This window comes from Lithobates pipiens, unplaced genomic scaffold, assembly GCF_037356315.1.
Source record: "Lithobates pipiens isolate NorthernLeopardFrog02 unplaced genomic scaffold, aLitPip1_a1.2 Scaffold_19, whole genome shotgun sequence".
NCBI lineage: Eukaryota > Metazoa > Chordata > Amphibia > Anura > Ranidae > Lithobates > Lithobates pipiens.
Window position 1 is genome coordinate 224,256,135 of NW_027507764.1, and position 24,049 is coordinate 224,280,183.

General features: G+C 46.2%; 1 protein-coding gene across 1 annotated transcript in view; it reads right to left on the bottom strand.

Annotated features, from left to right (window-relative positions):
* The window catches only part of STAC (SH3 and cysteine rich domain), a 378,751-nt gene that overhangs the window by 55,945 nt on the left and 298,757 nt on the right, over window positions 1–24,049 (bottom strand). The window contains exon 7 of the mRNA XM_077491753.1: window positions 23,832–23,902. Coding sequence (XP_077347879.1) covers window positions 23,832–23,902 — 71 coding nt within the window. The remainder of the gene's footprint in view (window positions 1–23,831; window positions 23,903–24,049) is intronic.

Genomic DNA, 24,049 nt, shown 5'->3' on the forward strand with positions numbered 1-24,049 from the left:
TTCGTAGCCCCGTCACCTGGTATGTATTTAAAGGGGAAGCCCTACGCTGAAAAAACGGCATGGGGGTCCCCCTAAGGTCCATATCAGACCCTTATCCAAGCATGCAGCCCGGCTGGTCAGGAAAGGGGGTGGGGACGATTGAGCGCCCCCGAACCCTACCAGGCCGCATGCCCTCAACATGGGGGGTGCTTTGGAGTGGGGGTCGCAGGGACAAGGGCCTCTTCCCAACAACCCTTGCTGTTGGTTGTCGGGGTCTGTGGGCGGGGGGCTTATCGGAATCCAGGAATCCAGCATCCTCTGGGACTGTGACATCATAAGGGGCGGGGACACCATGTGACATCACCAAGTGACCCCGCCCCTTGTCCCTATATAAGTCGCCACACAATGCGTCCCTGCCATTGCAGCCAGAGAGAGCGTTGTGTCAACATCGCAAGGAAGAAGAGGAGAAGAAGAGAAGAAGGTGGCGGCGACAGAAGACCGGGCCAACGCTAGTAAAAGAGCTATAAGAAGATAGCGGAGGCCTGGCAAGAAGAACCGAAGAGCGGGACAAGACCCCCGAAGAGCGGTACAAGACCCCAAAAACGGGAGAAGTCCCCCGGACGGCGGCAGTGAGGATGAAGAAGAAAGTCCAGCGGGAAGACCCCCCAAGATGGAAGAAGAGAAGACCACCGGAGCTGTCTAATAAATTATTTAAAAAACTTGTGTTGTGTTTTTTTTTATTTACACTTTTTTCACCAGGTCAATGACTAGGGGTACATCGTACCCCATACTCATTCACATAGGGTGGGGGGCCGGTATCTGGGGGCCCCCTTATTAAAGGGGACTCCCGGATTCCGATAAGTTCCCCGCCCGCAGACCCCAACAACCAACGGCCAGGGTTGTTGGGAAGAAGCCCTTGTCCTCATCAACATGGGGACAAGGTGCTTTGGGGTGGGGGGCTGCAGGGCCTCCCCTTCCCCAAAGCACCCCCCATGTTGAGGGTACGTGGCCTGGTACGGCTCAGGAGGGGGGCGCTTGCTCATCCCCACTCCCTTTCCTGACCAGACAGGCTGCGTGCTCGGATAAGGGTCTGCTATTGACTTTGGGGGACCCCCACACCGTTTTTTCGGCTTAGGACTTCCCCTTTAAATCCATACCAGGTGACGGGGCTAGCAAGGTGTCAATCTCGCCGATGGAGGACATTCACTTCCTTCTCTAGTCCCGGCTACCTGGAGCCATGTTCAAAATGAACAGAATTTTCTCCGTGTGTGGGTAAGTCCGTTCATTTAAATAGTCTGGCGGATTGTGCGCCAGACCTAGTCTGGTCATGTGTGGGCAGGTCCGCTCGTTTGGAAAGTCCGGCGGACCTCCGCTGCAAAGTCCGGGGTGTTGTCCGCTGGACTAAGTCCACTGGATAGTCCGATCATGTGTACGTGGCATTAAAAACAGCAAAGTCCCAGACCAAGTGCAAACATTTAATTATCCACAATGCCGTGAACGTATCTTGAAGAGATGACCAAGTTCCGTGCCCTTCACCACAAATAAGTTTGGGCTCTTACCAAATATGAACGATCCCCACCACAGAGACCAGCCAGGGATATAATTAACAGACCTCCAGACATTTCTCAATGGCAATAGCAGAACACCAACTTCCAGGTTTCAGTGATTCCAAGGATCAGCATGTAAGATCAGGCCGCATCTGCACTAATTGATGAGAACAGAGGCCACACATAGTGTAAAACTGCCAAACAATTTATTTAAAACAATAGACAGGTACTTACAGAGCTAAAAGAAAATACAGTTCTGTTCACCTCCAATAGTGCGCATGCAGCCTGATCTGACATGCTGATCCTTGGAATCACTGAAACCTGAAGTTGGTGTCCTGGAGGTCTGGTAATTATATGCCTGGCTAACCTATGTGGTAAGGATCGTTCATAATTGATAAGAGGCCAATCTTATTTGTGGTGAAGGCATGGGTGTCTTGGTCATCTCTTCAAGATGCAGATGGATTTACGGAGTCGGTGCATAGTTGAATGTTTTTATTTGCTCCTGGACTTTACTGTTTTTTTTTTTTAAGATTTGCACATCACTGTCTGATGTTTGCACTTAATTTTTGTGGCTTTTTTTTGTGTGGACACTCACCAGTTTTATATGTATATAATGCTGCTGTTATGGCTCTTGTTTCTGTGAGGTGTAGTTCTCAATGAGCATTGAGAATTTTTTTTAGAAAACAGGTTGAGGAAAAATGAAAATTTGTGACTGCTTCACTAATACACAATACTTCCCTGTTGTGTTTTTATCATGAGTGTAGTAATGTCACAAGAGAGGTCACAGAACTAAGCAAAGAGGTTTGAGCAGAGCTGTTGCTGCACCTTCCAGCATCCATCAGTAGTGATCTATGGCTGGCTTAGAAGTGATCAGTTGCTGCAAAGATGCATGGGGGGTCTGGGTCTCAACTGACCAGATATACAAATATATTGTGTGTGTGTATATATATATATATATATATATATATATATATATATACATATATATATATATATATACACATATACACAGTTGTGCTCAAAAGTTTGCATATGCAAATACTCACATACTGTAAGTGAACACAATGTCATTCAATTTTTTAGCATTCAAAAACCTGTGAATCACCGTTGTGCTCATTGGTGCTTTCATCATTGAAGCCACCCAAAAGTAAAATTAATGCCTTCACTTTGAGCTTTAAAATTTCACTACCTTAAAAATCACATTATTGTGATATAATTTTAACCAGCATCATTTATAGACTATCTTTTGGGGTATATTTATGGGGGTGCTCAAATTGTAAAGTGCATGTTTTTCCTATTTTTTTTACCATTTATTCCCAAAAAATGTACAATTGGTTAGGGTAGACTACAAACACTAGAAGATATAATGTTATTTTCTTTTGCACCTCATTGGGTATTCTTTGCAAAGTGAATTGTCACCTCATTTACTAAGAACAACATATCTTTTTTTTTCAGTTAATCAACCTCAGAGTGTGTGTGTGTGTGTATGTATGTGGTGAACCCTATAGCTACCTAGCATGAGCATATACAAAGAATTTAAAATTACAGTACACACTCCATTATTTTTTTTATTAAACTACTATCATGAAAATAACATGCTAAAAGTTTCTGACAAATTTTGGACCCCTTGCAAGTTTTTCCTGATGTGAAAATTTATGTGAATTTATGAAGTCTACTGTGTAATCCAAATGAATACCTGTCATGTTCCTTCAAGCTTAAAGAGATAGCCACCTCTTTAACCAATGCCATACTGTGACCTATTTTGAGGCCAGTAAATTTGATTTACTATCACATGTCAGTGCAAATTAGTTTTCATATTATTGTGAAATATGTGCTCCAAAAGATAAATGGTAAATTCTGTACAAATAATAACATGTTCCACCACGTGTTGTTGATATAAGAGCCTGCATTCATTTTGTATTGAAAAATGTCATGTCCACACTCATCATAACTATTCGCTGTTTAATTAAAAGTGACATTTTTTCCCGTGTTTTTGTGTCTAAGTCCCTGAAAGGATGTCAGAGTTAATCATGCTTTGATTTCCTGCTCAGAAAGTGACTGCACTGCAGACAATACTTTAATGTACTATGTCAACTTATATATCCAACTTAGCCTTTTAGGTATTGCTGACACTATTTGAATAGCTTTAGAAGTTTTTAAATCAGAATGATTCTGGACAAAACAATCTTGCAGGTTGAGGTTTAAGGGACTGCATTTTTATGAAGTAATTTAATTGTACTTATTTTACTTTGATTTGGTATCTTTTTGGAGTTTGCAGCATATATTTATATTGTGATATTAATTTGTTTTGCGTTCTTGTTTATTCTTTTGTGCTTCATATATTTTAAATTTTAACCATACCAGGCCACACACCCTCAACATGGAAAGGAAACCCTGCCAAAGGACCTCCCTTGGCAAGGCACCATGTCTCATGTTGGTGGGAGCAAGGGTTCCTTCCCTATATCTCTGACCTGATGGATATAGGGGTCTGATGGGGGGCTTATTCAAATCTGAAAGCCCACTTTAGAATAAAGCGGCCTCTGGGAATCTGGGCACCCTCCCAAATAAATGAGCAGGAGGTACAGAGTACCACTTGTTTTTGAGCAACCTGACTTCCGATCCAATACTTGCTGGGGGCCCTCAGGTAAAGGATGAGGTCAGTGCTGGTACCACACTGAGGGGAAACAATGAGGATGGGGCAGCTGAGACTTCTTGGAAATGATGAAACCTGGAGCTTGTGTCTCCTTCTCACTACTGCCTGTCCCCACTATCAACTATCTGCTCTGTACTGCCTGTACCCACCGTCAACTGCCCTCTCTATTGCCCTCTTTAAAGTGTTGTTGTAAATCTAAGAAACAAGCACACAAGGTAAAAGTGTAAAGATTCCACTGCCGAAGTTATTACATATGTCAGTGAGAAATTTCAACTCTTCCCACTAGAAGGGCTCTGCTCAGGAATGCAATGAGAGAAAACCATGTGACTGCACAGAAGTGGTAATTAAAAAAGATATTTTAGGAATTTTATTGTAAAAAAAAAGCCACTGCCATCAATACTGACCTGTTTTTGGGCAAGTCGACTTTACAATAACTATGACAGTGAAAATTCATTTTCAGTTTATTTTGAAATATGTGTCAAAAAGATAAATGCTAAATTTAGTACAAATAATAACGTGTCACACCACATGTTGAAATAAGAGTCTATTGTAAAATGTCATGCCCACACTTATCATAACTATTCACTGTTTAATTGACAGTGACTTGTTTCCATGTTTTTGTGTCTAAGCCCCTGGAAGGATGTCAGAGTTATTCATGCTTTAATTTCCTGTTCATAAAGTGACTGCTTTGCATACAATACCTTAGTGTTCTATGGCTGTCAACTTAACCACTTTCAGACCGGACCATTTTGCTGGTAAATGACCAGAGGTCTTTTTACACTTTGGCACTGCGCTGCTTTAACTGGTAATTGCGCGGTCATGCAATGTTGTACCCAAACAAAATTTGCGTCCTTTTCTTCCCACAAATAGAGCTTTCTTTTGATGGTATTTGATTGCCTCTGCGATTTTTATTTTTTGCGATATAAACGTAAAAAGACCGCAAATTTTGAAAAAAAATGATATTTTCTACTTTTTGTTATTAGAAAAATCCAATAAACTCAATTTTAGTCATACATTTAGGCCAAAATGTATTCAGCCACATGTCTTTGGTAAAAAAAAAGTCAATAATTGTATATTTATTGGTTTGCGCAAAAGTTGTCACATCTACAAACTAAGGTACGTTTTCTGGAATTTACGCAGCTTTTAGTTTACGACTGCCTATCTCATTTCTTGAGGTGCTAAAATGGCAGGGCAGTACAAAACCCCCCCAAATGACCCCATTTTGGAAAGTAGACCCCCTAAGGAAATTGATAAGAGGCATGTTGAGCCCATTGAATATTTTATTTTTTTGCCTCAAGCGATTGAATAATGACAAAAAAAAAATTTTTTTTTTTTTTTACACAAAGTTGTCACTAAATGATATATTGCTCACACATGCTATAGGCGTATGTGAAATGAAACCCCAAAATAAATTCTGCTGCTTCTCCTGAGTACGGGGATACCACATATGTGGGACTTTTTGGGAGCCTAGCCGCGTACGGGGCCCCGAAAACCAAGCACCGCCTTCAGGCTTTCTAAGGGCGTAAATTTTTGAGTTCACTTCTCACTACCTATTACAGTTTTGAAGGCCATAAAATGCCAAGATGGCACAAAACCCCCACAAATGACCCCATTTTAGAAAGTAGACACCCCAAGCTATTTGCTGAGAGACATGTTGAGTTCATGGAATATTTTATATTTTGCCACAAGTTGCGGGAAAATTACAAACTTTTTTTTTTTTTTTTTTTTTTTCACAAAGTTGTCACTAAATTATATATTGCTCATGCATGCCATGGGCATATGTGAAATGACACCCCAAAATAAATTCTGCTGCTTCTCCTGAGTACGAGGATACCACATATGTGGGACTTTTTGGGAGCCTAGCCGCGTACGGGGCCCCGAAAGCCAAGCACCGCCTTCAGGCTTTCTAAGGGCGTAAATTTTTGAGTTCACTTCTCACTACCTATTACAGTTTTGAAGGCCATAAAATGCCAAGATGGCACAAAACCCCCACAAATGACCCCATTTTAGAAAGTAGACACCCCAAGCTATTTGCTGAGAGGCATGTTGAGTCCATGGAATATTTTATATTTTGCCACAAGTTGCGGGAAAATTACAAACTTTTTTTTTTTTTGTTTTTTCACAAAGTTGTCACTAAATGATATATTGCTCATGCATGCCATGGGCATATGTGAAATGACACCCCAAAATAAATTCTGCTGCTTCTCCTGAGTACGGGGATACCACATATGTGGGACTTTTTGGGAGCCTAGCCGCGTACGGGGCCCCGAAAACCAAGCACCGCCTTCAGGCTTTCTAAGGGCGTTACAGTTTTGAAGGCCATAAAATGCCAAGATGGCACAAACCCCCCCCCAAATGACCCCATTTTGGAAAGTAGACACCCCTAAATTTAGGGGTACACTAGTGAGACTAGGTAATAAATGGCGGGTGCCCTGAAACTATAAAAAAATAACTAACCAACCAGCGTCACCTGTAACAGTTATATGGTGATCACTGGTGAAAGGGTTAACTAGGGGCAATCAGGGGGCTTTATGCGGTAGTATATGGGGGTCCCTGGCGCTATAAAAAGCTGCGGCGAACCTAAATACCTACCTGCCTAACTAGCGTCACCTGTGACACTAATACAGCGATCAGAAAAACAATCGCTTATTAGGCTGGGTTCACACTGGAGCGATGCGGGAATGCCACGAATGCGCGGCGGGTTCCCGCATCGCATGCCTCCCGGCGGCAGTTCACACTGCCCTATGCGAACTGCTGGGAGTGTCAGTGAAATGTTAATGACACCCCCAGATCAGTTCGCATATCGCAGTGCGATCTGCAAACTTGGATCGCATGGTGTGAACACCCATGCGATCCGATTCTGCTGCGGACCAAAAAAAGGGTCCCGTGCGAGTTTGCGGCGGGTGCGGCGGGTGCGGCGGGTGCGACACGAATTCAGCCATACTATCTGTATAGCTGAACTCGAATCGCACAGAGATCGGATGTGATTTGCACTGCAGTGCGGTGCGAATCACATCCGTTCTTATAAACCGCTGCAATGTGAACCCAGCCTTAGTGACACTGGCGACGGGGGGTGATCACGGGGTTAAACCTTTATTGGGGGGGTTAGGGGGGTACCTTAGAACTAAAGGGGGCTAACCCTAACTGCCCTAACAGTTATTAGTCACAAATGACACCCGCCGGGTGATCAGGGGGTTAAACCTTTATTAGGTAATAAATGGCGGGTGCCCTGAAACTATAAAAAAATAACTAACCAACCAGCGTCACCTGTAACAGTTATATGGTGATCACTGGTGAAAGGGTTAACTAGGGGGCAATCAGGGGGCTTTATGCGGTAGTATATGGGGGTCCCTGGCGCTATAAAAAGCTGCGGCGAACCTAAATACCTACCTGCCTAACTAGCGTCACCTGTGACACTAATACGGCGATCAGAAAAATGATCGCTTATTAGGCTGGGTTCACACTGGAGCGATGCGGAAACGCCGCGAATCCGCGGCAGGTTCCCGCATCGCATGCCTCCCGGCGGCAGTTCACACTGCCCTATGCGAACTGCTGGGAGTGTCAGTGAAATGTTACTGACACCCCCAGATCAGTTCGCATATCGCAGTGCGATCTGCAAACTCGGATCGCATGGTGTGAACACCCATGCGATCCGATTCTGCTGCGGGCCAAAAAAAGGGTCCCGTGCGAATTTGCGGCGGGTGCGGCGGGTGTGGCGGGTGCGGCGGGTGCGGCGAATGGCTGAACTCGAATCGCACAGAGATCGGATGTGATTTGCACTGCAGTGCGGTGCGAATCACATTCGTTCTCATAAACCGCTGCAATGTGAACCCAGCCTTAGTGACACTGGCGACGGGGGGTGATCACGGGGTTAAACCTTTATTGGGGGGGTTAGGGGGGTACATTAGAACTAAAGGGGGCTAACCCTAACTGCCCTAACATTTATTACAGTCACAAATGACACCAATGCAAAAAAAAAAAAAAATGACATTGGTGTCACTGTGACTGGGGGGCAGGGGTAATTGGGGGGTGATCGGGGGGTAAAGGGGGGGTGTGAGTGTGCCTGGCATGTTCTACTGTGTGTGTAGAGTGTTGGTGCTAGTGATGGCCGAACGGTTCGCCCGGCGGTCGTTTCGCGGCGAATTTCCGACTTTCGCCGTCCGCGGGTTCGAACGCCTTTTTCCGTCGTTCGCCCCGGCGGACTTACGTGTTTAATGTATACAAGAACTTTAACCTTTCGTGACACGTTTATCATGTGTTACAGGACAACCAATTGAGACATGACAGCTCATGGACACTTGGACATTCCCCCTAACCTATAAATACACCCGATCCGGTGGCCATTTTACATTCTTTCTTCTGTCACTGTAGGGAAAGGATCCTGTGTGGAGTAGGGACAGAGAAAACGCTAGCTATTTGGTACACAAAAGTTCTTTTCAGGACTGGTATAGGTGTTAGGTCAGCAGCCTGAGTTTCTTTTGTCAGTTTAGATAAAGGGACAGAGCGCTGTATGCTGCTATTTTAGGGACAGCTCAGCCAGATTAGTCTTTCTTCATCATCATCATCATCATCATCATTAGCTGTTACTATCAGGTCCACAAAAGAGCTGTTCCAGCTAATCGTTCCAGCCTACTCTTTTTTGCCAATTTGTATAGGGACAGGCAGGAAGCAGTGTGTCAGGCAGTGAGGATAATTTTAAAGACTTGCTGTTACTATTAGTTCCACAAAGGTTCTTTTCAGGACTGGTATCAGTGGTACGGTAATAGGCTTGTACACGTATAATATTCTTTCTTCCAAATATAGAAAGAATATTATACTTGACTGCTGCCCTTCTGCTGCAGTCTGCTAATCATTCACAACTCACTTGTTCCACAAAGCTCTTTATCAGGACTGGTAACTTGGTCTGTCTAGGGTGCTACGGTACATAGGCTTGGGTGCGGTACAGTCTGCTGTTCTGTAAGGACCGCTATCGGTCCACAATACATAGGGTTGCCGTGCACTACTGCTGACCGCTGCCCTATACTGCAGCAGTCCTTCATTGGTATAGGGACTGACGTACAGTCTGCTAATCACTAACACACAACCTGCTTGGTCCACAAAAGTTCTTATAAGGACTGGTAACTTGGTATAGGGTGCTACGGTACATAGGCCTGAGTGCGTTACAGTCTGCTGTTCTGTAAGGACCGCTATCGGTCCACAATACATAGGGTTGCCGTGCACTACTGCTGACCGCTGCCCTATACTGCAGCAGTCCTTCAGCGGTATAGGGACTGACGCACAGTCTGCTAAACACTAACACACAACCTGCTTGGTCCACAAAAGTTTTTATAAGGACTGGTAACTTGGTATAGGGTGCTACGGTACATAGGCCTGAGTGCAGTACAGTCTGCTGTTCTGTAAGGACCGCTATCGGTCCACAATACATAGGGTTGCCGTGCACTACTGCTGACCGCTGCCCTATACTGCAGCAGTCCTTCATTGGTATAGGGACTGACGTACAGTCTGCTAATCACTAACACACAACCTGCTTGGTCCACAAAAGTTCTTATAAGGACTGGTAACTTGGTATAGGGTGCTACGGTACATAGGCCTGAGTGCGTTACAGTCTGCTGTTCTGTAAGGACCGCTATCGGTCCACAATACATAGGGTTGACGTGCACCACTGCTGACCGCTGCCCTATACTGCAGCAGTCCTTCAGCGGTATAGGGACTGACGTACAGTCTGCTAAACACTAATACACAACCTGCTTGGTCCACAAAAGTTCTTATAAGGACTGGTAACTTGGTATAGGGTGCTACGGTACATAGGCTTGAGTGCGGTACAGTCTGCTGTTCTGTAAGGACCGCTATCGGTCCACAATAGATAGGGTTGACGTGCACCACTGCTGACCGCTGCCCTATACTGCAGCAGTCCTTCAGCGGTATAGGGACTGACGCACAGTCTGCTAAACACTAACACACAACCTGCTTGGTCCACAAAAGTTTTTATAAGGACTGGTAACTTGGTATAGGGTGCTACGGTACATAGGCCTGAGTGCGTTACAGTCTGCTGTTCTGTAAGGACCGCTATCGGTCCACAATACATAGGGTTGCCGTGCACTACTGCTGACCGCTGCCCTATACTGCAGCAGTCCTTCATTGGTATAGGGACTGACGTACAGTCTGCTAATCACTAACACACAACCTGCTTGGTCCACAAAAGTTCTTATAAGGACTGGTAACTTGGTATAGGGTGCTACGGTACATAGGCCTGAGTGCGTTACAGTCTGCTGTTCTGTAAGGACCGCTATCGGTCCACAATACATAGGGTTGACGTGCACCACTGCTGACCGCTGCCCTATACTGCAGCAGTCCTTCAGCGGTATAGGGACTGACGTACAGTCTGCTAAACACTAATACACAACCTGCTTGGTCCACAAAAGTTCTTATAAGGACTGGTAACTTGGTATAGGGTGCTACGGTACATAGGCTTGAGTGCGGTACAGTCTGCTGTTCTGTAAGGACCGCTATCGGTCCACAATAGATAGGGTTGACGTGCACCACTGCTGACCGCTGCCCTATACTGCAGCAGTCCTTCAGCGGTATAGGGACTGACGCACAGTCTGCTAAACACTAACACACAACCTGCTTGGTCCACAAAAGTTTTTATAAGGACTGGTAACTTGGTATAGGGTGCTACGGTACATAGGCCTGAGTGCGTTACAGTCTGCTGTTCTGTAAGGACCGCTATCGGTCCACAATACATAGGGTTGCCGTGCACTACTGCTGACCGCTGCCCTATACTGCAGCAGTCCTTCATTGGTATAGGGACTGACGTACAGTCTGCTAATCACTAACACACAACCTGCTTGGTCCACAAAAGTTCTTATAAGGACTGGTAACTTGGTATAGGGTGCTACGGTACATAGGCCTGAGTGCGTTACAGTCTGCTGTTCTGTAAGGACCGCTATCGGTCCACAATACATAGGGTTGACGTGCACCACTGCTGACCGCTGCCCTATACTGCAGCAGTCCTTCAGCGGTATAGGGACTGACGTACAGTCTGCTAAACACTAATACACAACCTGCTTGGTCCACAAAAGTTCTTATAAGGACTGGTAACTTGGTATAGGGTGCTACGGTACATAGGCTTGAGTGCGGTACAGTCTGCTGTTCTGTAAGGACCGCTATCGGTCCACAATAGATAGGGTTGACGTGCACCACTGCTGACCGCTGCCCTATACTGCAGCAGTCCTTCAGCGGTATAGGGACTGACGTACAGTCTGCTAAACACTAATACACAACCTGCTTGGTCCACAAAAGTTCTTATAAGGACTGGTAACTTGGTATAGGGTGCTACGGTACATAGGCTTGAGTGCGGTACAGTCTGCTGTTCTGTAAGGACCGCTATCGGTCCACAATACATAGGGTTGCCGTGCACTACTGCTGACCGCTGCCCTATACTGCAGCAGTCCTTCATTGGTATAGGGACTGACGTACAGTCTGCTAATCACTAACACACAACCTGCTTGTTCCACAAAAGTTCTTATAAGGACTGGTAACTTGGTATAGGGTGCTACGGTACATAGGCTTGAGTGCGGTACAGTCTGCTGTTCTGTAAGGACCGCTATCGGTCCACAATAGATAGGGTTGACGTGCACCACTGCTGACCGCTGCCCTATACTGCAGCAGTCCTTCAGCGGTATAGGGACTGACGTACAGTCTGCTAAACACTAATACACAACCTGCTTGGTCCACAAAAGTTCTTATAAGGACTGGTAACTTGGTATAGGGTGCTACGGTACATAGGCTTGAGTGCGGTACAGTCTGCTGTTCTGTAAGGACCGCTATCGGTCCACAATAGATAGGGTTGACGTGCACCACTGCTGACCGCTGCCCTATACTGCAGCAGTCCTTCAGCGGTATAGGGACTGACGTACAGTCTGCTAAACACTAATACACAACCTGCTTGGTCCACAAAAGTTCTTATAAGGACTGGTAACTTGGTATAGGGTGCTACGGTACATAGGCTTGAGTGCGGTACAGTCTGCTGTTCTGTAAGGACCGCTATAGGTCCACAATAGATAGGGTTGACGTGCACCACTGCTGACCGCTCACCTATACTGCAGCAGTCCTTCAGCGGTATAGGGACTAAGAGTTTTGTCACAGGGTCATTTAAAAAATGACATGCAGAGGAAGAGGCAGGCCCTTCCGCAGGGGTGGTAGGGGTAGGGCAGGAGCAACAGGCTTGAGCCAAAGTGGGAAGTTGCAGAAGGTGCGTTCAATTACTTTAAAGGATGCACCAGACTTGGTTGAGTGGCTCGCTCAGCCTTACTCTTCTGCACCCTCCTCATCCTCTCGATCTGCACCCTCTTCTTCACTCTCTGCTATGTGCACCCCCAAAGACACTACCACCAACAACACGACCACCACCACCACCACCACATACCTTCCGCTTGAGTCACTGGAATTATTTTCCGATCCATATCAAGAGGACATTTCTGATGCGCAGCCACTCTTGGTATTGGATCAGGAAGAGGAGGTAGCAACAAGCGCTACTCAGCAGTCTGACGCCAGTACCCAGATCAGCCCAAGGAGGAGGTTGGTCCCCGGTGTTGCTGCCTACTCTACTTATAGCGGTGGGGAAGGTGACGTTGATGATGACGTGTCTAGTGATGTCACGTGGGTGCCCACAAGAGAGGAAGAGGAGGGGAGTTCAGAGGGAGATATGGACCAGCAGATAGGGAGGAGAAGCAGCAATGACTTACATTGCACAGCAGGGACAAAGCAGACTGCAAATGTATCAGGAGCGAGTCATCGACCATGTACGGTCACATCTGGCGCTCCCAGGACACCGGCACATGGCTCCGCAGTGTGGGCTTTTTTTAACGTGTCCGCTGCTGACAATAGCGTTGCCATCTGCAATCTTTGCAGTCAACGCGTTAGTCGCGGTAAGCCCAATACTCACCTAGGGACGACCGCCTTAAGAAGGCACATGAGCAGCCATCACCGAGCCCAGTGGGAGCAACGGAACACACAAAGCCACACTGCAGGCTCTCACCGTCCAGCCTCGTCTTCTACTTCTCCTTCTCCTCTCTCCTCACAATTGTCCTCCACTCCACCTTCCATCACGCCAAGCTCACATTTTTCTGCAAAAAGGCAGGCTTCCGTGGGCCTAATGTTTGAGCGTAAAAAAATGATGACGCCGGATAACCCTCTTGCCCAACGGTTGGCGGCTGGCTTGTCAGAACTCATAGCCCGCCAACTACTGCCATATAAACTGGTGGACTCGGAGGCCTTTCGCAAATTTGTGGCCATTGGAACACCACAATGGAAGGTCCCAGGAAGGAAGTATTTCTCAGAGAAGGGCATCCCAGAGCTATATGGCCATGTTCAGCGGCAAGTGAATGTATCTCTGGCACACAGTGTCGGTGCCAAGATACATCTGACCACAGACACGTGGTCTAGCAAACACGGGCAGGGAAGGTATATCAGTTTTACTGCCCACTGGGTGAACCTTCTGACGGCCGTCAAGCATGTAACCCGTGGCACCCGTGTAGATTTGGTTTTACCGCCACGGATTGCATGCAGGCCTGACTCTTCTTCTCCTCCTCCTACTCCATCCTCCTCCCTCTCCTCCTCAGCTGCCTCCTCCTTTTCCGCTGCTAGCGTCTCTTCCACTGCACCGCCCAAGCTCCCCAGAACCTATTCCACATGCCAGGTGAGACGTTGCCATGCCGTGCTGCGTCTGTTGTGCCTGGAAGCAAAGAGCCACACTGGCCCGGCACTCCTTTCAGCTTTGCGTTCACAGGCAGATGAGTGGCTAACACCGCTCAATTTGACAGTTGGTAAAGTGGTGTGTGACAACGGTGCCAATCTGCTTAGCGCATTGAAACAGGGCAAAATCACGCACGTGCCGTGCATGGCACACGTCTTAAACTTGGTCGTGCAGCGATTCCTTGTCAAATACCCTGGGGTCCAGGACATCTTGCGGCAGGCAAGGAAAATCTCGGCCCATTTCAGAAGATCTTACACGGCCATGGCTCGCCTTGCTGACATTCAGCGGCGACACCATCTGCCGGTCAGACGTCTTATTTGCGATTGCCCGACGCGATGGAACTCAACCTTCTATATGCTTGATAGGCTGCTCCAGCAGAAACGTGCAGTTAACGTCTACCTGTATGAACTCTGCGAAAGAAACGGTTCTGGGGAGCTGGGTTTTTTTTCACCGCGCCAGTGGCTGCTCATGCGCGACACATGCAGACTTCTGCGGCCATTTGAGGAGATCACCAAACTGGTCAGTCGCAGCCATGGCGCCATCAGTGACATGGTACCTTATGCCTTCTTTCTGGAGCGTGCATTGCGTCGTGTCATTGATCAGGCTGTGGAGGAGCAGGAGCGGGAAGATGAGGAAGTCGCAATGCTGGATGAATTCCCAGGGGGGGCTACTCTATCTGAGACAAGTCAACAACAGGAGTCTGATGAGGAGTCAGAGGAGGATGGTGCCGGGGCGGATGAGCAGGAGCAAGAAGAGCATGCTTTAAACCTTTCTGGGATCCCTGTTGTGCGAGGATGGGGAGAGGAGAATGAAGAGGACGACATTATCCTGGATGATGAGCAGGAGCCAGGCCACCACACCGCTTCCACTTTAGTGCAAATGGGGGCCTTCATGCTCCAGTGTTTTAATAGGGACCCCCGTATAAAAAGCATGAGGGTCAAGGACCAGTACTGGGTGGCAACGTACTTAGACCCCCGGTACAAACACAAAATGGCGGAAATGTTACCGCCGTCGCAGAGGGCTGTCAGAATGCAGCACTTCCAGGCCTTGCTTCGAGAAATGCTGCATTCTGCTTTTGCGTGCGCTGGCAGAGGAGCAATTCCCACTCCCAGAGAAGGATTTGCGGGTACCAATCCAACAGCGCCTGCAAGAAGAGGCCGGTTTGAAGATGTGTTGGTGACTTCGGATATGAGGTCATTCTTTCAGCCGACCCATCGACAGGTGTCATCCGGATCCAGCATCAGGGAACGCCTAGACCGTCAGGTGTCCGACTACATTGGGTTAACGGCCGATGTGGACGCTCTGAGGAGTGATGAACCCCTAGACTACTGGGTGGGCAGGCTTGACCTCTGGCCAGAGCTTGCCCAATTTGCAATCGAACTGTTGGCTTGCCCCTCATCCAGTGTCCTGTCCGAAAGGACGTTCAGCGCAGCAGGGGGGATTGTGACCGATAAGCGTACTCGCCTAGCTCACCACAGTGTTAACTACCTCACATTTCTAAAAATGAATGAGGCATGGATCTCGGAGGAATTCAACACATGTGATCAGTAGACCATGTATATGTCTATAAACAATTTTTGGAATCAAGCACACAGACCTTCTTAATTCATTTGGCTCACTTCCCTGACCCAAAAAAGCACACCGTACTATATGCCCCTACCCTCCTCTTTGAAGAGGTTGAGCGGTGTCATATTTCTACTGGGGCTGCTTATTATGAGGGGTTCCCACCATCCCTGTGCTGTGCTGACTTCCTCCTGGGTGTTCTTATTATGAGGGGCTCCCACCATCCCTGTGCTGTGCTGACTTCCTCCTGGGGGTTCTTATTATGAGGGGATCACACCATCCCTGTGCTGTGCTGACTTCCTCCTGGGGCTGCTTACGGTGCTGCTGTCAGCGCTGTATGTCACGGAGCTGCTGTCAGCGCTGTATGTCACGGAGCTGCTGTCAGCGCTGTATGTCACGGAGCTGCTGTCAGCGCTGTATGTCACGGAGCTGCTGTCAGCGCTGTATGTCACGGAGCTGCTGTCAGCGCTGTATGTCACGGAGCTGCTGTCAGCGCTGTATGTCACGGAGCTGCTGTCAGCGCTGTATGTCACGGAGCTGCTGTCAGCGCTGTATGTCACGGAGCTGCTGTCAGCGCTGTATGTCACGGAGCTGCTGTCAGCGCTGTATGTCACGGAGCTGCTGTCAGCGCTGTATGTCACGGAGCTGCTGTCAGCGCTGTATGTCACGGAGCTGCTGTCAGCGCTGTATGTCACGGAGCTGCTGTCAGCGCTGTATGTCACGGTGCTGCTGTCAGCGCTGTATGTCACGGAGCTGCTGTCAGCGCTGTATGTCACGGAGCTGCTGTCAGCGCTGTATGTCACGGAGCTGCTGTCAGCGCTGTATGTCACGGAGCTGCTGTCAGCGCTGTATGTCACGGAGCTGCTGTCAGCGCTGTATGTCACGGAGCTGCTGTCAGCGCTGTATGTCACGGAGCTGCTGTCAGCGCTGTATGTCACGGTGCTGCTGTCAGCGCTGTATGTCACGGAGCTGCTGTCAGCGCTGTATGTCACGGAGCTGCTGTCAGCGCTGTATGTCACGGAGCTGCTGTCAGCGCTGTATGTCACGGAGCTGCTGTCAGCGCTGTATGTCACGGAGCTGCTGTCAGCGCTGTATGTCACGGTGCTGCTGTCAGCGCTGTATGTCACGGAGCTGCTGTCAGCGCTGTATGTCACGGAGCTGCTGTCAGCGCTGTATGTCACGGAGCTGCTGTCAGCGCTGTATGTCACGGAGCTGCTGTCAGCGCTGTATGTCACGGAGCTGCTGTCAGCGCTGTATGTCACGGTGCTGCTGTCAGCGCTGTATGTCACGGAGCTGCTGTCAGCGCTGTATGTCACGGAGCTGCTGTCAGTGCTGTATGTCACGGAGCTGCTGTCAGCGCTGTATGTCACGGAGCTGCTGTCAGCGCTGTATGTCACGGAGCTGCTGTCAGCGCTGTATGTCACGGTGCTGCTGTCAGCGCTGTATGTCACGGAGCTGCTGTCAGCGCTGTATGTCACGGAGCTGCTGTCAGCGCTGTATGTCACGGAGCTGCTGTCAGCGCTGTATGTCACGGAGCTGCTGTCAGCGCTGTATGTCACGGAGCTGCTGTCAGCGCTGTATGTCACGGTGCTGATGTCAGTGCTCTGTATTACGGTGCTGCTGTCAGTGCTCTGTATCTCCTGCACCCTCTTGTTTGCCTACCCTGGTCCCTGACCTTCCCTCTCCTCCATTGCCTTCATTAGCTCCATAGTCCTGAATTGTCAGAACAATTTCCCAAATAAAAAAAAAATGCTTGTAGTTATCGATCCCAAATTCACCTCATACATGTATTATGCTATTGTCCAGGTGGTGGGACTACGTGCTACCCCCTAATAATTACCCCGTGGCCGCAAATTCGACCTAAAGGTTTGCGAAATTCGCCTCCCATTGAAGTCAATGGAGCCCGCGGCGAACGGTCGTTTTCGCGAACGTTTGTGTCCGTTCGCGTTTCGCGTTCGCGAAACGTCCCGTCGGAAGTTCGTCCATCACTAGTTGGTGCAACTCACCGATCCGCTCTCCTCCGTGTCGGAACGAAAAATACCGACACGGAGGAGAGAATACATCACTTCCTCTCCTGTGTTTACATTACAGGAGAGGAAGTGATGTCACGGGGGATTTCTATTCGTCGGGAGCGATCGCGAGGGGGTGGCCATGAATGAATGGCCGTCCCCTTGTCCCGGATCGCTCCCGGACGAAAACCGACCGCCGCAGGCACCGGGCGGGGGCCCGATCGGGCCCCCGACCCGCGGGAGGCAAGGGACGTACATGTAAGCCCTTATGCCTGCCCGTGCCATTCTGCCGACGTACATCGGCGTGCGGCGGTCGGCAACTGGTTAATATTCAGCTTAGCCCTACCATAAAATGTCACTTCTTAGATGCCCGATCCGACCATCAACTGCCCCATCATACTGCCTATTTTCACCATCAACTGCTCCCTCTGTACTGCCTGTGCCCACCAGCAACTGCTCCCTCTGTGCTGTCTGTCCCATAATTTCCTCCCTCTGTACTGTCTGTTTTTATTTTCAACTGCCCAATTTCAACTGCCTGTCTCCACCACTAACTGTCCCCTCTGTACTGCCTAACCCCACCCATGACTTGCCCCCACTGCCTCTCCCTACCATCAGCTGCATGCTCTGTGATGTCTGTCCTTACCATCAGCTGACCCCTCTGTACTGCCTTAAGCCATTTAGGTGATACATTTAATGGTATCCTTGCTTTTTTATGACCTATATGTACAAAATCTATCTCAATAGAGACCTTAACACTCATTTGATTCTATGAGTGATGTTTCCTTCTGGTTTATTTAGGGTTTATAGAACTTCACCAAGTAAGTTATAGCTATCATGAACTTAAAGTATTATTAAACCCACAACAGTAAAACTATTCTGTACTGTATATGCAGTAAAGCATGCTTGTTATACGCACTGTGGAAGGGGTAAAACCTCTGCATTGTGTATAAAGGCTGTTTGATATTATATGCACACATCCTCCCCTCCTTCCTCTGTCCCCTGATCATTTCCTGATAACACAGAGCCTATGGAGTAAGGCTGCACATGCTCAGTTTGGTGTGTATTGCTAGAGAGGTTTTATTTTCTTAGGAGAGTGCATGTGATCAGTGCAGGGCCAATCAGCACTGTCCAGACAGAAGGTCAGGAGTCTTGCAATCTCATAGCACAGTCAGAAAACCCCTTCTACAAGCTTTAACCAGTGCTTGACTGGACACTGCTAGAATTCACACGACTGCTCTAACTGCTGATGAGAAAAGGTATTTAGCAGTTTATATTTACTAAAATAATTGCATTTCCGTATTCTGTGTACCGTGGGAGACCAGATATATTGAATGCAAAGTCCTGGGTTTAGTAACACTTTAAAGTAAACATGGACAAGTCAGGCCGGGCATATATTGAAAAAATGCTGTTACAGGTACTTTCAGTAAAAACTATGTGTCAAAATTACCAGTCAGTATGGATTTGTAGGCATTTAACTGACATTAAAGTCAAATCCTGACTTTTCAGGTAGAGCTTGGTCCAGCCCCCAACTCTCCCTACTTAATCCCTCTCATGAACAGATTCCATTGATGCCTAGATGCCCAGCTCTCATTTAGCTGAGCCAGCATGCATTGGGGAACTTTAAGAAAACTCTATGAGTAATTTGTATACCTAAAGATTTTTATAGGACTTAAAAAGTAAATTGTTATTTTTTTTATATATACATTTTTTCTAATACTGCAATTACAATTAAAGTGCCTCCCCCTAATAAAGAATTTACATAAATGTAAAGTATATATTAAAAATAAAGTAAGCACTACTTGCTGTGCCATCATTTAAAAAAAAGAAAAAGTAATCATGACAGAATTCTTCTACCAACTTTTCTGCCTGCCACAGATGATGTTTGTGCCTCATCTTGTACATGTGCTGTAATGTATCTGCTGGAAAAACAAATCACAAGATCTTGCGGGGAAGGCTGTTTTTGTTCAACAGATATATATCATGTCAGTCTGCAGGCTGGTGGTTTCTATATTTTTTATTGAATCCTCCAGCTTATGTCATGTCATAATGGACATGGTGATCATGTGATTAGGAACCACTCAGATTTGTTTATGTGTATCAATAGGGAACCAAGCTGTCAATGACAATTGTGATAGAGAGCCAACTGACACACAAAGTATTCACTGCAGGCTTTAACGAAGAATATTAAATTACATATACCCAACATGGAGTATCCTTCTTGGAAACTTTATTAAACAGATTGACAGCAGAAAGGGGAAAATGTAATCTCCAACCTTACTAAGCATTAGGAAAGCCTCGGAAGTGAGTGCCAAGTAGGGATGGGTGAACGGTTCGGCTCGAGCATAAGTTCTGGCTGAACTTTGGTTGTTCAGATGTTCTGCAGAACATCAAACAATATGCAGTGTTCAGGGAAAATTTGAAAGCCACCGGAACACCGTTAATGTCTACGGGACAATAACATGAAAAATCAAAAGTGTTATATGCAGGATATTGTCATAAAAATAGTTTGGGGACCCTGGTCCTGCCCCAGGAGACATGTATCAATGTAAAAAAAAGTTTTAAAAATGGCAGTTTTTTCGGAAGCAGTGATTTTAATAATGCTTAACCTCCCTGGCGGTACGATTATTTCGGATTTTAGGTGCTAAAAGCGGTACCATTATTTTGCATGAAAATTTGGCGTTTTATATTGTAGTCCTGCAATTCTTAGGAATAACTCACTTAAATCTGTCCAAACCAGAGTCTAGTAGACATCCCGGGTATAATAAAGTTTTGAAAAATGAAATCATAAATTATAATATAATAAATAATTATAAATAATTGTACCAAATAATAATATAACAATAATAAAAATTATTCAATAATGTAATCACATCAAAAACACTGAAATTTGCTCAGTTGCAGAATTGTCACTGTCATTACTTTTCAGTATTTGATGACGGATCTCCCCACAAATCGCTATCGCTCAATTCTGCGAGTGATTCTAATTTATTATCGCTGTTTTCTAGCTGGTCTAAAACCATTTTTGATGTAAAGGGACAGTTTTGGTTGCTATGGACAATCTCCAGTTTCCAGGCATAAAGAACAGTTTTTATTACATAAAACTGCATGCAGGACACTGGGCAGACCACTAGGGACAACGGGGATGTGAAATATTTACATACAGCAATGTAATCTGTAAGATTACATTATACTGTATGTTTACTGTTTGTTTCACTTTTTGAATTTGGCGCCGATCTCCGTCCCCATGCGTCGCAATGCTCGCAGGGCACGGAGATCGGCGATGTGATGCATCGAGCGAGACACGGCTCGCTCGTACAGCGGGGAGACAACGCTGGATCTGAGGGAGAAGGTAAGTAAACCTCCTCCTGGATCCAGCGATGCAGTCCCGAGTCTGGCTCGGGGATACCGCTTTTGGTATGAAAATTCCACCCCGAGCCAGACTCGGGAATACCTTCAGGGGGGTTAAAGTACTACAGTAAAAGTGAAATATTCCTTTAAATTTCATACCTGGGGGTGTCTAGTGTATGCCTGTAAAGTGGCGCATTTTTCCCGTGTTTAGAACAGTCCCTGCACAAAAGGACATTTCTAAAGGAAAACAAGTCATTTAAAGTAGCTATAATGAATTGTCGGTCCCGGCAATACAGATAAAAGAAGTCATTGAAAAAAATGGCATGGGATCCCCCAGTCCATTACCAGGCCCTTCTGGTCTGGTCTGGCATGAATATTAAGGGGAACCCCGAACCAAAATGTAAAAAAATTGCGTAGGGGTCCCCCCAAATTCCATACCAGGTCCTTCAGGTCTGGTATGGATTTTAAGGGGAACCCCATGCCAAAATACAAAAAAATAATTCATAGCAGAGCCTTATCCGAGCAAGCAACCTCTCAGGTTGCAGAAAAAGAGGGGGGATGAGAGAGCGCTCCCCCCCTGAACCGTATCAGGCCACATGCCCTCAACATGGGGAGGGTGCTTTGGGGTAGCCCCTCAAAGCACCTTGTCCCCATTTTGATGGGGGCAAGGGCCTCATCCCCACAACCCTTGCCCAGTGGTTGTGGGGGTCTGTGAGCGGGGAGCGGGGGGCTTATCGGAATCTGGAGGCCCCCTTTAACAAGGGGACCCACAGATCCCAGCCTCCAGCCCGCTGTGTGAAATGGTAACGGGGTACAAATGTATCCATACCATTTCACAAAAAAGTGTCAAAATGGTACAAAAGCCAAGACACAGCTTAGGACAAGTCCTTTATTAAAAAATAAAAAAAATAAAAATGTCCCATGAAGTCCATTCATCTTCTCTTGCTCTGCCGATAGACCGAAAAAGAAAAAAAAACAAAGCCGCGACCGACCCGCCTCCATGGCAGGCACCCGCTGTATGACGTGTATTCATATATTTTTTTTTTTTTTTTTAATAAAGGACTTGTCCCAAGCTGTGTCTTGTCTTTTGTACCATTTTGACACTTTTGTACCCCATTACCATTTCACACAGGAGGGGAGGCCGGGATCTGGGGGTCCTCTTATTAAAGGGTGCTTCCAGATTCCAATAAGCCCCTGCCTGCCGACCCCCCCAACCACCGGGCAAAGGTTGTGGGGATGAGGCCCTTGTCCCCATCAACATGGGGACAAGGTGCTTTGGGGGCTACCCCAAAGCAGCCTCCTCATGTTGAGGGCATGTGGCCTGGTACGGTTCAGGAGGGGGGTGCTCTCCCTCCCTCTTTTCCTGCAGCCTGCCAGGTTGCATGCTCGGATAAGGCTCTGGTATGGATTTTTTAGGGGGACCCCATGCCATTTTTTTTTTTTTTGGTTTGGGATTCCCCTTAACCTCCCTGGCGGTATGATTATTTCAGATTTTAGGTGCTGAATTTCTTAGGAATAACTCACTTAAATCTGTCCAAACCAGAGTCTAGTAGACATTCCGGGTATGATAAAGTTTAAAAAAGGAAATCATAAATTATAATATAATACATAACTATAAATAATTATACCAAATAATAATATAACAATAATAAAAAAATATTCAATAATGTAATCAAATCAAAAAACACTGAAATTTGCTCAGTTGCAGAATTGTCACTGTCATTACCATTCAGTATTTGATGACGGATCTTCCCACAAATCATTTTTGCTCAATTCTGGGAATTATTCTAATTTATTATCGCTGTTTTCTAGCTGGTCTAAAACCATTTTTGATGTAAAGGGACAGTTTTGATTGCTATGGACAATCTCCAATTTCCAGGCATAAAGAACAGTTTTTATATTATAAAACTGCATGTAGGACACTGGACAGACCACTAGGGACAAAGGGGATGTGAAATAATTACATACAGCAATGTAATCTGTAAGATTACATTATACTGTATGTATACTGTGTGTTTTACTTTTTGAATTTGGCGCCGTTCTCCATCCCCTTGCGTCGCAACGCTCGCAGGGAATGGAGCCCGGCGATGTGATAGATCAAGCGGAGTATGGCTCGCTCGTACAGCGGGGGGACATCACTGGATCCAGGGGACAAGGTTAGTAAGCTCTTCCTGGATTCAGCAATGCGGTCCCTAGACTGGCTCGTGGTTACCACTAATGGTACAAAATTTTAACCCCGAGCCAGACTTGGGAATACCGCCAGGGGGGTTAATATTCATACCAGACCCGAAGGGCCTAGTAATGGGCTGGGGGGATCCCATGCCGTTTTTTTCAATGATTTCTTTTATCTGTATTGCTGGGACCGACAATTCATTATAGCCGCCAGTACTTTTAAATTACTTTTTTTTTGTGCAGGGACTGTTCTAAATATGGGAAAAATGCACCACTTTACAGGCATACTATAGACATCCCCCAGGTATGAAATTTAAAGAAATATTTCAATAACTTGCATATATATAAGCTTTTAAAATGAGAACTTTTGATTATTTGTTCATGTACCATAGACTTTAATGGTGTTCGTGTGTTCTGCCAAATGTTTTGCCTGTTCGGTATGTTCTGGTGCGAACCGAACTGAGGAGGTGTTCGGCTCATCCCTAGTGCCAAAGCTAAAATGTATATTTAAGTTTGTATATAAAACCAGCTGCCTATATCTCCAGATCAAATGATTGTTTTGACATCAGACTTTTAGCGAAGGTCATTTTATTTAAATGTCTTTAAATGTTTTTTTCATCAAATGTTTAATTAAACATTTTGTAACATATTTTAAAGTACATTTTGCCAAGGGCTGTGAATAATTTACTTTAAAATGTGTTACAAAATAACTACAAATAGGTATTCTAATTTATTACACAATTTTCCTGCTACAAGTACTTTTAAATTAGTGTGAACATAATTAAATAGAGAAATATTATTACCGTTGATAATATGCCTTTCGCTTGCTCTTCTTCAAGGTAAGATTCTGTACCATTTTCTAAGTAGCTAAAAACTACAATAGAAAATAAAAACAAATAAAAATATCATACATATGTTAATGAAAGAAGAATACATGCAGAATATGTTATCAACAGTAATCATTATCCATTTGCAAAAAATATCAGTTTTACCTATGATTTGTTAAATAAAAATACAATGC